Source organism: Felis catus, chromosome B4 (genome assembly GCF_018350175.1).
Source record: "Felis catus isolate Fca126 chromosome B4, F.catus_Fca126_mat1.0, whole genome shotgun sequence".
NCBI classification, from domain to species: domain Eukaryota; kingdom Metazoa; phylum Chordata; class Mammalia; order Carnivora; family Felidae; genus Felis; species Felis catus.
Window position 1 is genome coordinate 102,814,622 of NC_058374.1, and position 17,361 is coordinate 102,831,982.

Here is a 17,361-nt window from a genome sequence, read left to right on the forward strand (position 1 = left end):
TCAGAAAAACTATTTTAGTTCTCATTTCAGCATTATTTAGCTAATTAACTTTGGGCAGGTCTCTCAAGTTATATGCCACAATTTTGTACACTATTAAATGGGTATAAAAATTGTCCTTTAAGTTTTATAAGCAGTGCAAAATCATTCAAAAATATTTATATGGTAGCTGGTGCTACTGGTAGGTGAATTCTGAAAAGGTACAGGGAAAAAAAGTCCATTTCCAGTTTCATTTCTTGTAATGTCTTAAAAGACAAGGTACATTTTTTGAGGTTTCTTGTTTAATATCTAGAATACTGTGTTCACATTCAGTGAATTCTTTAAATTCCTTTTCCTGACATCCATTTGGAGACCGTGAATCCAAAATTATGCAGGCATTTTCCCTATTACATGAAAAGACTGATTGGTTTGCACAAGTTACACAGTAAGTTAGTAGCAGGAACAAAGGTCAGAATCTCTGATCAATATCCTAAGCATGCCAGGACCATTAGGCTACACCTCTGCTAACAGGAAGACTGTGACACCCTGTCTAATATCAACAGAATTCTCTAAGCTGAGCCTTATTTTGGCCATTGGTTCCTTTCAGTTCACATACGAAATCTTTTTACCAGATCTGCTTCTTTCTCTTTCTCCATTCATGCCTAACAAGCAAAGAAACAGATAAAAGGAAACCTGTAAGTGCAGAGGTAAAGAATGTGAATAATCCACAAGCCAGAAAAACCTGACTAAATGAAATTAGCTAAATGGATTTCTTTTCTACAGTTTAGAACACGAATTTTCTTAAATCATATGATGAGTCTCAGGATATACAGCAAGGTACAATGTGAGTGCAATTAAATTTCATTCTCGTGAAAATTTTTTCATAGGGTCATAAAATGGAAATGAGAAAGTACACAAGGTGGTTTTAGTAAGAGAAAGAAAAACACCTGTGAAAAAACAGTAAAAAATCATGAAAATCAGAAAAGGCAGTATAGTCATCCAAAGTAATTTATAAATTGAATGGGGGAGATCTATTGAAAATATAGACACAGTCCTTATAGATTAGGAAGAAAGGAATGGACTATATAGACAAAGCATATGTGGAAATAATAATACCAATAGTTACGCATTTACCATGCGACACACATTCATCCAGGCATTTTTAAAAATTCTTACTTAATCCTTACAAATGCTAGATCCTTAAGAAGTTTTACCAATCCCTTAGGATTAATCTCTCCTTCCTCTGTGCTTTATTTACATTATGTCTATCCTTTAACTGTATGTAAATTTATTGAAGACAGAGACCATTTGATTCGTTTTAATACTGCCTTGGGCATCTATCATAGTACCCCACCCAATAAATAGTACAGTTTAAATGAGTGGTTTTCAAACTTTGGATGCATAAGAATCACCAATAGATTTTGTTAAAAGGGCAAATCGCCAGACCCCAGAAAACGGGACTCAGTCAGTGTATCTGAACTGGACCCAGTGATTAATTCAGATACTCAAACATTTATTAAGTACTTTATGTGGTAGGTGTTATTAACTCCACTTTGTAGACAAGGAAACAAAGCCATGGGTAAAGTACTTCCTAACAGTCACAAAACGTGTAATAAGTAAGACTCAGGGTTAGGCTAAAGTAGCAACCAAGGTCTCTCATTCACTCCTTCGTTGTTTCTTTTATTTACTTATTCAAACAAGTATTTGAAAACTTCCTATGGGCTTTTTCAAAAGGAAAATGCACACAGACAACAAATGCCAATTATTTCTGTACCGTTAGAGGACAGTCCTGGAAAAGCTTCCCCTACCAGTGGAGTCCAGAGTAGCCCTCGGAAAGGGTGCAAATCTAGAAGAGAAAAGGGACGTCCTAGTTTTATTTCTAGATATAGCAGCACTTCACTATTTTAGGGATGGCTTTTTACTTTTTTTCAATGGGGAATATATATTTTTGAAATTCCTTTCAATCTTTCTCTGTGTGGTGGCTTAGTTGGCCACTTTTAAGATGTTAAGATAATTCAAAACCACCTCCTTAAAACCATATTACCTTTGGTAACCCCCACCAATTTAAACTGAAGTCCCAAATATTTTTAGTTGAAAAAAGCGTAATTGCCCGCCTTAATTTTTCTCATTAATCTCACTCATGGGAGAGAAAAGTTCCTACTTCTGAACTTTATTAAAATAGGTTAAACTTTCTTATACTCTACAAATGCCACATGACAAGTAAATTACCTATGTTTAAGCTGAGCAAGGTATTGTCTTACTAGAGATATTAATCAGATATGTAAGATCTAAGAATAGACAAGTATAAAATCCAATATCTAAAAAACACGAAAGGAATTAGACTGTGTACAATTTCAAGTTAATATACATATAATTGGACAATAAAATATCCACATTCCAGTTAAGACTCTTTTTTTAGGCCAGAGGACAAACATTACTTTCCAACTTGTGCAATTCAAAAGGAAAAATGTTTTAAATACCTCTGTAGCATTCTGCCGTGATTAAAAAATCATCCCTAGTGCTAACACCTAGAATTGCCATCCTCTGTTTTGGTGCCTTATAGCACACATATCCAAATCAAGAAAAAATGCTTCTTGTTCTCCAGGAGCAGGTCAGTAGACAAACAACCTCTTGCTTTGATATGCTTCCTGTTCTCTCTTATCAGGACACACCGGTCACTAGTAATCAGGTACACTGAAAAAACAAGTGGAGAGGTAGAGAAAGAAATTGACTTGTTGCCAACCTTCATGAATTCAAGCTGATTCACCCTGTTTGTTTAGTTCCCGTATCAGCTTGGTTAATGACACTGCCCTGGAATATGTTTGTTCAGGAGTCCATGCAGAGACAATTCTTAGTAGGAAAACAGGCCCAAGCTGAGGCTGGGGATTTGGAGAGAAGAGAGACCTAACTGAGAAATACTTAGAGCTTCTCAAATAAACTAACTCAAGAAACTCTTTATTTCTAAAAGATATTTTTCTTTACCCAAGACTGTTCAATGTTCCTTCAATAGTTACATTTAGCAGGGGATATAGATTACATTACATTTGAATCAGCACATCCTGCATTCTAGTTTAGGACAGAATTCTGACTTGCCTCATTTGGACTTCTAAGGACAGACAGCCACCCTAGAAAAGCAGAAATCTAAAACCAGATGGTAGTTTTATTACTTATCCAGAACTTCCTGATAGCCTTTTTTTTTTTTCTCCAATTTCAGGAAAGATTAACTGTTACAATGTTTCTTCACTGGTATAAATCACACTGTAAGAGTTACCTTCATTTTAATTCTTTTCCCATCATAGCTATGAACGGGTGTTGTATCACACATTTTACATGCATCATCTCATTTATTCTTCACAATGACCCAACTAAGTTAGGCACTATTTTATCCTTGTTGCAGATGGTGAAATTATAAAGCAACTCGTTCAAGGTCACACAGCTAATAGTGGTACAACCAGGATCTGAATTCAAGTAGGTCTGAACTTGAAAACTAGTGGTCAGGTGGGTCTAATTTGGAAGCTGTGACTTCCAACTTAGTGTGTATACAAAGAACATTAGATGCAGCCCTCGGCTGTAGTACCATGATCCAGCAGATGATGAATAACTATTGCTAAATATTCCTATGACAAATACTAACCCTCCCTCAACTCCTTCAAAGTTTGCTTCAAATGCTAGGTCCTAAAGAAGTCTATCCTAGTCCTTGAAGAATTTAATCTCTCACTCCTCTTTTGCTTGTATAGATTCTATTCTTTAACCATATGTAAGCTTTTTGAGGACAGAGACATCTGATTCATCTGAGTATTCCTGTAGACTCCAGGTGACTCTGATGTAGGAGTAGAGGAACTATCACACTTAAAGAAACAATGCTTCACTGAACAATGTAACACTGACTTGAAATCATGTTCTAAAGAGGCAAGGATAAAATGAAAAAGTTAATTTCTGCTATCAAAAAATAAGTTTTATAACTTTCTAATTTAGAAATTAGTATTTTGTAATCTCTAACCTTCCCCCTAAACAGACCTGTGTCACAAACTAATCTTAGCAGTAGTCAAACACCTGTTTTCAGGTACTAGCAAAGTATGATTCCACTTCTACTGCCACGTGACATGACATCAGGGTAAATAACATGCTCCTCTCAGTCTTCCTCATCTGCACAGAGACAATCAGTTTTTTAAAAGTTCAGCAAGGGGGCGCCTGGCTGGCTCGGTTGGTGGAACATGTGACTCTTGATCTTGGGGTTGTAAATTTGAGCCCCACGTTGGATATACAGATTACTTAAAATCTTTAAAAAACAAAAAGTTAGTGAGGAAGATGTTATAAACCCACTTGAGACCAAGTAAGAGAACCTCCTCAAGTAGCCTGGGAAAGAGAAACAGCTCTTACCAATACGTTATTTTTAAGAGTTTTTTTCTTAAATCTCAGTTATAAAAGACTAATGCTATTCTGTAAGTCAACCAGGGGTAAATCCTCAAAATTGGATCTAATCCCCCCACATATATCCTTTCCAAATGAAATAAATCTTTAGGCACAAATCACAGGAAATGGATAAAGTGTCCTGACCAATTAAAAAAAAGGGGGGGGGAGGTGGTGAATGGATGATTTCAACACAGGGGGAGTGTTTCTCAAGTAACTAGACAACAACAGCCTATAAAGTACACCGTACTTAATCACAAAGCTCAGAAAAAAAAGTAAAACCCAGGAAGAAAGTTTTATCTAACCATGGGTGACTTTGGGAATTTTATGAGCTATAAAAACACAGATATTTGAAATTCAATATAAGATTTAACATATAAACTATGAATAATTACAAATGCTTCAGATGGCCAGAAGATACTAGAAAACGTGGGGCCCTGACTCCCACTGAAGACTTACTATCATTGGCCACTGAAGACATGATTTAGGGGCAAAACCAAAATTCATCTAACAAATTAATGAAAATATGAATTTATGCTCTATATCCACACTCTCAATTTTTTCAAGATTAAGGGAGTAAATCTTTCCCAACAATTAGATTTATAAGCATGATTTTGATAACATAAACTAGATAGCCCCATGACATGTATTGAGGCTCAAAAGATAAGTGAATTTCAATTCTCATCTTTTGTAAAAGTCCAAAGGACATTCTAAAAGCAGCACTCTTCAACCCTGTGTCAACTTTTTTATTGGGCAATAAAGAATAGAATGGTGTAGGCTACAATTTTTTTCACTGCAATGTCCTTTTACCTAGTACAAAGACTAGCACAAAATAGTATGTATTAAGTATTTGTGAACCAATTACAAAATGCAAGAATTTAGGTTATAGTTGGTTTCCATAATCTGGAATAAAGGAATGGATCCTTCTTTCTGGATGAAGGCATGGGCAGGAATGGAGAAAATCATTTGCCAGTATTATTACATGGTCCCCCAGGTGATGGCTGACAGCAGCTGGGCTTTATTCTAAGCACTAGTAAGGACTCCTGGTGGCTCAGTCAGTCATGGGGCAACTTCACAACTGCTTCTAGCCATCATCCAACACTTTTTTTTTTCATTTAAAAAAATAAAGGAGCTTATATTAAGCAACATGTAACTTAACACTCAACCTGATGCCTTTTAAAAAATCTAGTATAGTTAACATACAGTGTTATATTAGTTTCAAGTGTATAAAATAAAATAGTGATTCAACAATTCTATATGTTACTCAATGCCCAACAACATTAAATGTACTCTTAATCCCCTTCACATATATCACCCATCCCCCCTCTGGTAACCATCAGTTTGTTCTCTATAGTTAAAAGAGTCTGTTTCTTGGTTTGTCTTTTTTCCCCTTCATTCATTTTGTTTCTTAAATCCCATGACTGAAATCATATGGCATGTCTTTCTCTTATTTCAATTATCCTATCTCCATCCATGTCACTGAAAATGGCAAGATTTCATAGTTTCTTATGGCTGAGTAATATTCCCTTGTGTTTTCCATACACACACACACACACACACACACACACACACACACACACACACACACCTTCATTCATTCATCCATCAATGGACACTTGGGCTGCTTCCATATTCCATATTTTGGCTGTTGTAAATAATGCTGCAATAAACATAGGGGTGCATAGATCTTTTTAAATTAGTGTTTTCGTGTTCTTTGGGTAAATACAAGTGGAATTACTGGATTGCGGGGTAGTTCTATGTTTAATTTTTTGAGAACATCCATACTATTTTCCAGTGGCTGTACCAGTTTGCATTCCATCATCCAACATTCTTACTCTTCCTCTCAGGACTGCCTCACAACCTGCTGTGAAGACTTGACAATGGCCAGTACCTCTGCATAGATCCTCATTCAGAATGACTAGAAATGGAAATGTAGAGTCTCTACTAAAATCCATACTATGAGCTTGAGTCAAATTTTAAGGTTGTGGGGTGCAGAAACCACAATTTGCGCACCTTTTTCTATTATGAATTTTAGCTTATTATATCAGCTCTCTTTTCAAGCCCAACTTAATGAATATCTATCTACACATTTCTACACAGTTGGTGGCTGAATTCTAATATGAACACTTTACTCAAAAGAAAATCTTGACTTCTATAATCAATCTCCTGAGATTGTCAACAAGCATGAATAGATTTAAATTTCCAAAATAAAAAAAAAAATCAAGATACATTTAAGACCTATTTGAATAGAAAATGAGAAAAATAAATGAAAATGGCAAAGGAACAAGTATAGTTCTGTCACCTCCTTCAAATTTTCCAGTAAAAGTAGAAGTTGGAATATGTCTCAATGTCCATATATAGCTTTTACAGTTAAGAAGAGCTCTATAAATGCCTTCTGGTTTTTGTATCATTTGATAATCTTTTTAATGTTTATTTATTTTGAGAGAGAAACAGAGAGCATGAGCAGAGGAGGGGGAGAGAAACACAGAATCCGAAGCAGGCTCCAGGCTCTGGGCTGTCAGCACAAAGCCTGACATAGGGGTCGAATTCAAGAACCGTCAGATCATGACCTGAGCTGAAGGCAGATGCCCAACAGACTGAGCCACCCAGGCACAACCTCATCTGATGATTTCAATGACTATCAAAAGCTTTAGTTTTCTACAAAGAAAGGTAACTCTTGATTCTGGGTCCTGAAAGGGAATGTACAAGATGAGACTGAACACTTTATGCTGCAAAACAAGGAAGGACCAAAAGGACACAAGAGCCAACCTGGAAAACTCCTACCAGCTACACATGATATAATCTGGATACAAAAATAATGACTGCAGTGGACTAAAACACATTAAATATATAAACAAACATATGACTTACCTTTGGAGATTGTTTGAGCTGTGGCTCATTATTAAAATAAATGAAGGGAAAAATCAATGTGATCTTACCCATCTTTTAGGGCAATCAAGTAATTGATAAATGAAAAGTTTCTCTTTTAAGAATTCCTACTAAATAGAATGATAGAATTAGAAAACTATATGATAGGGGCTCTTGGGTGGCTCAGTTGGTTCAGCATCTGACTTCGGCTCAGCTCATGATCTTGCAGTACGTGAGTTTGAGCTATGTGTCAGGCTCTGTGCTGACAGCTCAGAGCCCGGAGCCTGCTTCAGATTCTGTGTCTCCCTCTCTCTCTGCCCCTCCCCACCTCATACTTGGTCTCTGTCTCTCAAAAATAAACATTAAAAAAACTTTTTTTTTACATAATAATAGTATCTGAATGTTAATCTTAACATCATTAAAAGTGAGAAAAGACACATTGTATCTCATGTGATTCAATAGAAAGTACACACCATCTATGAATTATTGTCCAAAAGAATATAAATTGAATCTAATAAAGCCTCTGCATCTAATTAACAATTTACAGGAAAAAGAGGGGATACAGGACAAGTTAAACAGCATCATAAAGATGCAATTAGTCAAATCCAGAATGTGGGAAATTCTATAGAGCAAATAATCTAATTTCTTCAATTTGAAAAACGGCATAAAAATTGGAGGTCTGTCTAATTTATAGGCTAAAAAAGACTTGAGACATACTGATCAAATACAGTGGATAACTCTCAACTGAATCTTTATCTGAATGAACTAACAGTAAAAAGGCATTTCTGAGCTATCTAGGGAAATGTGAACACAAAGTACTACCCATGGTGGCAGCCAGGCAAAGGGGCCTTGCTAGTCACTTAATATGGGGTGGGTAATTAACTGACTGTCCCAGCTGCTAAGGTCTGAATCCACCATGGTGTTTAACAGAGGCCTGTTTCCTACAGCTGCCCCTCGCCAAAAAAGGAGCAGAGCAGGAATACATAGTCAAGCCCACTCCTGTAAGATGTGGGTCTACTCTTATGAACACGAACAGGCACCTTTGGTTTGAGGACTTTTACACCTTGCTAAAACTCTTTTTGAACTGCACTGTGGATTAAGACTTCCTGCTCAGCCATCCTTCCCGTTTTCCTTCGTAGTAGTCAAACCTGTACCAACGGCTTCCCAACCTCCCCTAGCTCCTGCTTACTTTCGCGTGTTTTCAAATAGCATTGAAATTGTTAGGTGGGTTGTTTTTTAAGTGTGGTTGTTTTTTAAGTCCTTATCTAATAGAGATACTCAAATATTTATAGGTGAAATGATAGGATGACTGAAATTTAATTTTTTTTTTCATTTTACTTATTGTTGAAGCAGAGGGGAAGAGCAGCAAAGGGAGAGAGAGAGAATCCCAAGCAGGCACCATGCTAAGTGCAGAGCCCAACGCGGGGCTTGATCCCAAGACCCTGAGATCATGACCTGAGCCAAAATCAAAAGTAAGACACTCAACCGACTGAGCCACCCAGGCGCCCCTGAAATTTAACTTTAAAATACCCCAGCAAAAAAAGAAAAAAATGGGGGACAAAATAAGATTCATAAGATATGAATAACTATTTTCTCAACTTTTTTGTATATCTGAAAATGTCCATAGTAAGAAATGAAAAATACCTGACTAGTGATCCTCAAAACTATTAAGGTCATCAAAAATACAAAAAGTCTAAGAAAGTGTCACAACTAAGAGGAGTATAAAGAGACATAACTCCTAAATGTAGTGGGGTATCATCGATTGGATCCTGGAACAAAGAAAAGATATGAGAGAAAAACTAAGGAAATCTGAATCAAGTATGGATTTTAATAATAATGTATCAATATTGGTTCATTAACTGTGACAAATGCACTATACTAATGTAAAACATTAGTAACAAGGGAAATTGGCTGTGGAATATTTGAGTACTCTCCATACTACCTTCATAGTAATTCTGTAACCTAAAATTGCTCTAAAGTATTTAAAAAGCAGAAGAAAATAATTAAAAAATAATAAACTATCTCATCATGTAAGAAAAAAATGATTCGAAATTAATACATAATAGACTTTAAATTTTTTCTTTACTCGTTGGGATGCAACACTTGATTTCTCCTCACTGATCAATTAGCTAGAAATGCTACTGATTTTCTGAGGTCACAGAGAGTAAACTCTGAAGATTCAACCTCCCCATATGCCACTCGATAGGGTCCACACATGGAGGAAAAAAAAAAAAAAAGACAAAACCAACAAAAGCAAAACTATAAGTGATGAAACATACATTTATTTATTCCAATAAAGTTTTAAAATTTGAAAAAAAATGTATTATTGTTACCAAAAACCTTTAGACAATAACAGAGATCGAGCTTAACACAGTAAAACAAAAATTTCATTCCACAGTCTCTTGGACTTAAGAATCCATTTGAGTTCCAGAGATAACACTAAACTAATGTAGTGATGTCAAGCTGCCAGTATCCATGCTGGGGCTTTTCTTGATACAGTCTTTTGCAATATAAGCAACAATGAAAAGATTCCTTTTTTTTTTTTTACAAGTTCATGTTATATTATTTATACACTGTCCAAAAAGAAACCCCCAGATCTTTATTTAAAAATAGAAATGTGCAATGCAAATCTACAAGCTTTGACCTGCATCAGAATTACCTGAAGGGCCTGTTAAAACATAGATTGCCGAGCCTCACCTCATTCAGGTGTTCGGAGTTTCTCTTTCTAATAGGTTTCTAAGTGAAGCCAATACTACTAGTATGGGGACCACACTTTGAGAATTATTGTTTAATAGGACAATGATTACATCATAAAAGTGAATATATCACAGCATAAGCACAAAGCACTGCTTTGTGGCTTTGAGCAAATTACTCTTCCCAATCTGTAGCTTGCACAAGTTTTAAAGAAGTGAATAAAAAAGTATCACAGCACTTAACACAATGCCTGGCAAACACAGCTACTGAATTACTAATTATTTAATGTTCTTGTGCTATACTACATTAGGGTTACAGTTGTGCTCAAAATGTTAACTAAGTGAGTCACTATGCTTAGCAGAACCTCTTAAGCCTTAAGCCGTACACTGATCTTAAAGGAGCTGCAAGAAACAAAAGGCACTTTTAGGCCCCCTATGACAATCATTTAGCATTTCCAAAATGTCCATCCATTCACTCATCCCATTACAATTTTCACTGATTCACTTTAAAGAGTGAGGTTAATGTGACAGTTACTGGCATAATTTTAAATTATTGATGTTATTCATTGTTCCAAATCATCCACACATGAGTCTTTCAATTTTCTACGGAAAACTAGTAATTTTCCAACTTTCTTTAACACTACATATCAAACAAATGCACTTTTACCAAAAGTGATTTTCAGGTTCTTAAAAGAAAATGGAATTTCCTATGGCTCTGATAGCTTTGGTTATACTCCTGTACTACAAGAAGGATAAATCAGATGCCTATTAATTGTTCTTAATAATTTGTTTCCATAAAGCTAAGATGTCCACAGATGACATCATGTACCTTTGTTTAACCACAGTAAATAGTTCACATTTTAAAGGAACGCAAATATTTCTCTAGATATAAACCTGTAACACAAAGGCTGTGGATTTCATGTCCCATGATATGTCTAAACAGAAAAGCAACTGCTTATATATGTGTTAAGACTATAACTTATACTGAATAATTCTGCACATTTTAATGTGAATAACACAAAATTCTTATTTTGCTTTTCTTTCACATGTGTAAAGTCGAAGTCCAATCTACTTTTACTAACTGGTTCATATTAATTTTTTCATATTTCTCATCTATGATATCAAGTAGGTAGTTTCTTCCTTTATTAAATGCATCTTTATTCAGCCACACAAGTTTTTTGAAAGTGAAGAATAAAACTGTGCATTTTGCATTTTGTCCAGTATTAAAAGGGAAGTTTTGCCTTCTAGCTTCCTTTTCAACGTTATCTGGTTAGACATCAAAATAAAATGGATTGTAAAGGATATTATAACCAATCCTATCTCTTTAACATGAAGGTCCAACATCATATAAATTCTTTCCAAGAAGTTGGCCAGGAAGAAAAGGTAACTAACCTATTGTAGAGGTGAAAAGAAAAACCAGACACATGAGATTAGTATATTGGTAGTACACAGCTACTGACAGAATTGTGTGCATGCAGAGTGAATCCAGAAGAAAAAAAAAAAAATAGGGATTTGATGAAGTCTAAGATAAGGGCTTCCAGATACAATTAAGACTAAAAGGTCTTGCAAATTTTTTCAATAGGCTTGCTAATGGAGTAGGTTCTTATATAAGGACTTGAGACATTATCTAAACAGTCTGACTGAAGGATGCTTGCTCACTTGTTAGACATGTATGACATTACTGACAAGATTAATTTAGAGTTCTAGAAGTAAAGAAGACTGATTAGCTTGTGCAGGTGTATGAAGAATGACACATTAGCAAAAGGTTATGTAAACCATTTACTCAAAAAACAAAGACCAGATTTTTACATTCCCAGACCCCTACTTAACTTTTTCAAACTATAAAGGGCCTGAAATTCTTTGAACACCATCAGATTTAGTTGGGAACAGCTCCAATTTTGAATTAAGGAATTATTCGTGTAGTTTTAAAACACAATTAAAAATTTTCAATCAGATTGAACATTTGTACACTTCCTCACTTATTCAAGAAGTCCCACCATTAATGTATACAGATCTTATCAACACTGCATTTTGTTTTTTAAAACATTATTCTTTCTATAATAATATATACTAAAGATTTAAAAGTACTGCATACTCTTTCGGTAAGAGGTACACAAGTTAATTAGAATATTTGCATTATCCCTTAACTTCAAAAATAAAACTGATGGTCAGAGTTTTACTGATAGTTCAGGAATAAAAACATAATTAGTGTTGAAAAATAAATGAAAATTTATTTTTTCATTGAGTATTTATTAAGAATGAATCTATATCGTTGACTACTCCATAACAAAACCTATGCAATGGGAATTATGAAAGCTCCCTACACAGTATTAATGTGGTCAATAAATTATCCAGGTGTTTTCCTCAAATGTTTAATTACCTGAATTAACTGATTTTTCAATGAAACAATAAATTTTAGTTTTCTTATGGTTTTTGCTGATAATAACAGCCATCTGATACTTAAACTTAGAAGAAAAACATAATAAAAACCCTGAATAAAATAGGCAGATCTGTCAAAAAAAATTTCACCAAAAAAGGTAATATACATCTATTAGGCATCCAGAGAGAGATTCAAGACAAAACAGGCACATAATCGGTGTCCACCGTGGGATCATCACTAACATTCTATTATTACTGAAGCAGTATGTGCCTGTATGTGAACTGTTAGATGTAAATGTCTTAAAACAACCTAATCAATAATGTATACAGAGCATACCATTAACAGGTTGGTGTATCTGAAATGCACTGAACTGTTTCTACTTTATTACTGCTATAAATTCCTTAACAATGTTCTTTTCATAAAGCACAATTACCTAAATGAAATATGGTAAGATACTTCCCAATATACATCAGGTCTTCCAATCCACCATTCAGTAAATGCTGCAGCAAATTAAATGGTACCTATTACTAGACTTAAAAGACAATGGCTAGATAATTAATACCAAAAATACACTTTTGAATTAACTATTTAGATTAGACCAACTAATGCTAATTAAGATTGTATTTTGTGCTATTGACACATACTACATAGATTGTACACTGCTAAATGGAAAGGCTGGTCCATGTCCCTTTGTAAAAAACCTCTATGATAACTATAATGATATACCTAGTAGACTACTAAATACTTGCCAGAAGAACAGATATGAAAATTTAATGTATTTATACTCCTCATCCATAGTCCTCTCACATACTCACACGTAATTATTTTGAGAATGGGGATATGATTTTAACATGCTGTAACTGTCCAGCTAAGTAAAATAAAAAACCAAAAAAACAAAAACAAAAAAAACCCAATATGGGCTCAGGTTTTCTTGGGTAGTTTTTCAAATCTTAATACTGAGAATGAAACAACTAACTTCTATACATCAGTGAGAAATTTAACAAAAGGCGGGAAGGCACCTGATGAGCAAGAAGTTTGTTGTCTATTGGTATTATGCTTTCAGTTTAACAGAACAACAAAAGTGGCACTAGTTCTCAGACAAGTAACACAAATTACAATGCTGGTTGACGGGATGCCCTTTCCTTAAGAGAGTGAGCACAGTTCCAAAGCAAAGGAAGTCAAGCTTACTGTTACATATTAGGAATGGTTCAGATACAATAGAAGAATGTTTAGCACTGACTTTGACATGTTATTTTAAAGTTCTGATTCCTGAATGCTAGTTCTTTCTCACTTACTACTGCTCCCAATGAAAAGCTGGTATGTTGGTTTCTTTTACTACAAAATGAAAACATATGCCTGAATCTTGTAACAGGCTATTAACAAAACCATGAACAGTTATTAAGGGCCGATACTGCATGGAACTTACTAAGCACTGACTCAATATTATAAAACTATAAAAAAGATAGTCCATATGTACATATGACTATTGTCTAGAACACCAGATCAATGATCAAACCCAAAGTCTTTCCTGTTTCGTATTACAATGTTGAACATATGGGCATGTCTATTATACTGACTTGTATTGTTTTCAACAAAGTATTTATGGACTCAAATGTTACATTTTAATTTCTAATTATAAAAATCCAGATTAACTGTGAAACTATAAGTGACTTATAATTGAGATAGGTTTTTCACCTTAAGAATACATTGTTTTAATAAACACAATTAAAAAGTTACTTTAAAATAAAAAGAATACATTGATTCATGTATCTGCCCGATACCTAATTTTCTATGTTTTAAACTGTTTGAGCCGGTGTAACAGTGCTAATCTCTAGATTTAGTAAATTCCCTTAGAAATACACAAAATGCCACCCTCTTCCCCTCTAAAGGCAACTGTAGTGCAATAAAATTAATGACAGTTCTAGAAGAATGAAATGGAGATTACTTTGTAAGCCTTAATACATGTCAGAAATCAGGGAGATAAGTCATGTTTATTTTAGTTAATAAACTTACTGTTTTGAAAATAAGATCATAAACACATTAAAACTTTGAATATGCTTTATTATGCCATAAATTCCCAGGAAATAGAAGAAATATAATTTCTGAATGGAACTAATAATTTCACAAATACTAGCACTTTATGTCAACACCCAAGTTTTCTAAAGTAGTGCACATGTATTTAAAGTTAACCTTTTTAAAATCTCAATGCTTTTTTTTAATCTCAATGCTCTTTATAAATTTTAAAAGGAAATTACAGCAGATCCTACTTAATTTTTCACTATTCAGTGTAAAAATCTATGTGTGATATAAATAAACATTTTAAGAACAGGGGGAAGGACTGCATGTGAATTGCTTCGCCTAAGCTGTTAGGCTCCTGTACTAGGTACCATTATGTAAAATATCATTGTTGAAATTTTTCCTAATAAACTGAAGGAAAATTTTTAAAATACCTCACTCTTTAAAAACATCAATAACTGGTATAAGTTTAAAAAGGAAAATGAAATATTCCTTTACTTACATATGGACTAAACAGAAATTTAAAATAATTTACTGAAAAACCAGCACACTAATATATTTTACGGTGATACTGACAGCATTTTCACAACATCCAAAACTTCGATGCAAAACTAGGTAATACCAGTATTTCCGCCACATACCGAAGGGTAAGTGAAGGGAGAGGAGCGTGCCTCACAGCCAAGGCAGTGACTGAGCCTGGCGTGCCACTCTGACATGTGGGCAGCAGGTGGCTGTTCCCAGGCTGGGTAATGTTCTCCAAAATGATGTCCTTATGTAGTAATTCTGCAACTATATCAAGTTTGGTAATCTAACATTGACCTTTTTGGTAAATATATATAGATATATGAAAACTTCCCCAGGGGCCAGATAAATTATTAAATAAACTAAAAGGAAACAAAATGCTAGTAGCTAACATACGTTAATTCTAGGGTATCAGTGGAAGATATAGGAGGATATAGACAGCAGCTATTTCCAAACCTAGGTTATGATCAGAATCATCAGATGGTGAGCTTTAAAAATTCTGTCCAGGCTCTCAACCTAAATCTAGCTAGAAATTACAGCCAGGGAATTCTTTGTAAGCAACCCAAGTGATCCTGATGATTAGCCAAGGTTGAAACTTCTCAAGTGAGAAGCCAATCTAAGTAACCACAAGGAGTTTTAAAATTCAAAATTTACTCTACATTTTGTCCAACTGTTTCACTTCCCTATTTTTCTAATAGTCAATAATGAAGGAAATTGGCAAGTGAAGAAAAAGAGTCAGCAGGGTACCCAAAATGGGTTTCACTATGTTTAACTGGACAAAAGGATTATCTGTATACGGTTTACAATTCAACTATCAGACAGACATTTCTTAACGTTAACATATTTTAAAAGAGGGAGTTTCCTTACTCAGCATGAAAATATAATATAAAACAACTCTAAACATTAATAATATTTAATAGAAAATTTGTATAATTCTTCAAAATTTTTAAAAATTGTTTTTAAAAATCCAATGTTGGGAAGAAAATCCCTTAAATTTGAGGTAGGGGAATAATTCTTTCACATGAGACCACTGTATCACAGTGTTATTCTCCAAGTTAGAAATAAGGAAAGTATTTTGGTACTATTTTTGTTTATGTACTGTTTTGTAAATATAAGTATAAATGTTTTTGTGGATAAATATTTTGGTTTTTATTTAATGCAAATGATAATTAAAAATATGGATTATTTTTTATACACTGAAATTGTACACACTCTCCAGGACTGATGAATAAACAACTTTTTAATATCCCATGTTCACTTATAAACCTTGAAATAATAAAAAAGGTAGGACCTACCCAAGAAATTTTATAATGAAATTGTAAAATTGTATGTTTTTCAGAAGTGATTTAAATTTGTTTTCAACATTCAGATACAAAACTGTATATTTTAATGTACTGCAGCACAATTCAAGTATTCTCTAACATTTTTTCTTTAGCCAACTAGTCATGGTATTAAGTGACTTTTCCTAACAGCTTTCCTTTTTAAAGATGACGGTTACACAAAACGGTGTGACACTCTCTAAATTGCTGAAAATAAGTTGAAAGAACAAATGAAGGTAGAAAAGAGTTTATGAGTGAATCAACAACACATAAAAGTTTGCACACATCAGTAATAAGGCATTTGCAGGTAACTCCCCAAAAGTATGTGAATTCATGTAAACAAAGACCATGTATATTCCTTCAGGGAGAAAACACACTACCATAGATAAAATTTTTCAAATGGTTGTGACTTTAAACCATATATTATTTGAATACCACACAAAACCAAAAGAGGCATAACCTGCCATTTTAATAACTGAAAGATGTTACTGAATTGTGAAATTGAAGGTTGATACTCTTATGAAATAATGAAAAAGAAGTATCTTGAAAATAAACATCCACTGTTTTCTAGAAATAAATATACATACTTAATGTATTGCAGCATAGGAATATTATCCTAGCATTAACCATAACATTCAATCAGTAGTTCTAAAATATTTTTTCCACACTGGGACTTGAATCTTCTACCTTGTTAGCTGACCAACAACTTTCAAAAGAGTTTTATTTTCTTGCTTTAGTTGTTCATTTTCATCTTCTATGTCATCTAGATCCTTAAGGAAACAAGAAAAAAATAAAATACGAGTTTTAAATACTTAAAAATATTCTAAAGTGATAAAAACACTTAAAAATACAAAGAAAATTCACACAAACATTTAATTTGGAAAGAAGGGTAAGTTCTGAAAACCACTTTAGATGGAATATGCCCCACCTGATGGCAGCACCCACTACTCAATTCCTCATTATTATCATGATAACATGCATCATCTCTTGCCAGATTTTTCAGTTTTTCAAGAGAAGCCAAAAATCAGAATTCTTTAGCTGTGAATCTTAACCTATCTCCCCTTCCCCCAAATTGAGGGCTGAACAAAATACATGTGTGGGCAATATGAGGTTCAGGGCTTCAAACTGCAGCCTGTGTCAAATGAAGTAGAAGAAGACTGAGGTACAAGTTCTGAAT

The 17,361-nt window shown here is 34.1% G+C and overlaps 1 protein-coding gene across 5 annotated transcripts in view; it reads right to left on the reverse strand.

Moving 5' to 3' along the window:
• Window positions 1-17,361, reverse strand: part of PAWR (pro-apoptotic WT1 regulator) — a 196,432-nt gene that overhangs the window by 53,904 nt on the left and 125,167 nt on the right. The window contains exons 6-8 of one of the 5 annotated variants that reach the window (XR_002743949.2): window positions 16,872-16,954; window positions 2,457-2,670; window positions 1,631-1,822 (exon numbers count right to left, since the gene is read on the reverse strand). Coding sequence is in view for 4 of the 5 variants with exons in the window: in XM_045062104.1 (XP_044918039.1) it covers window positions 1,753-1,822; window positions 16,872-16,954 (153 nt within the window). In the remaining variant the exon portion in view is untranslated. Of the gene's footprint in view, window positions 1-1,630; window positions 1,823-2,130; window positions 2,671-9,514; window positions 16,955-17,361 lie in introns of those variants that run through there. The other 4 variants (XM_045062104.1, XM_023257274.2, XM_045062103.1 and 1 more) reach the window with 4 other exon arrangements.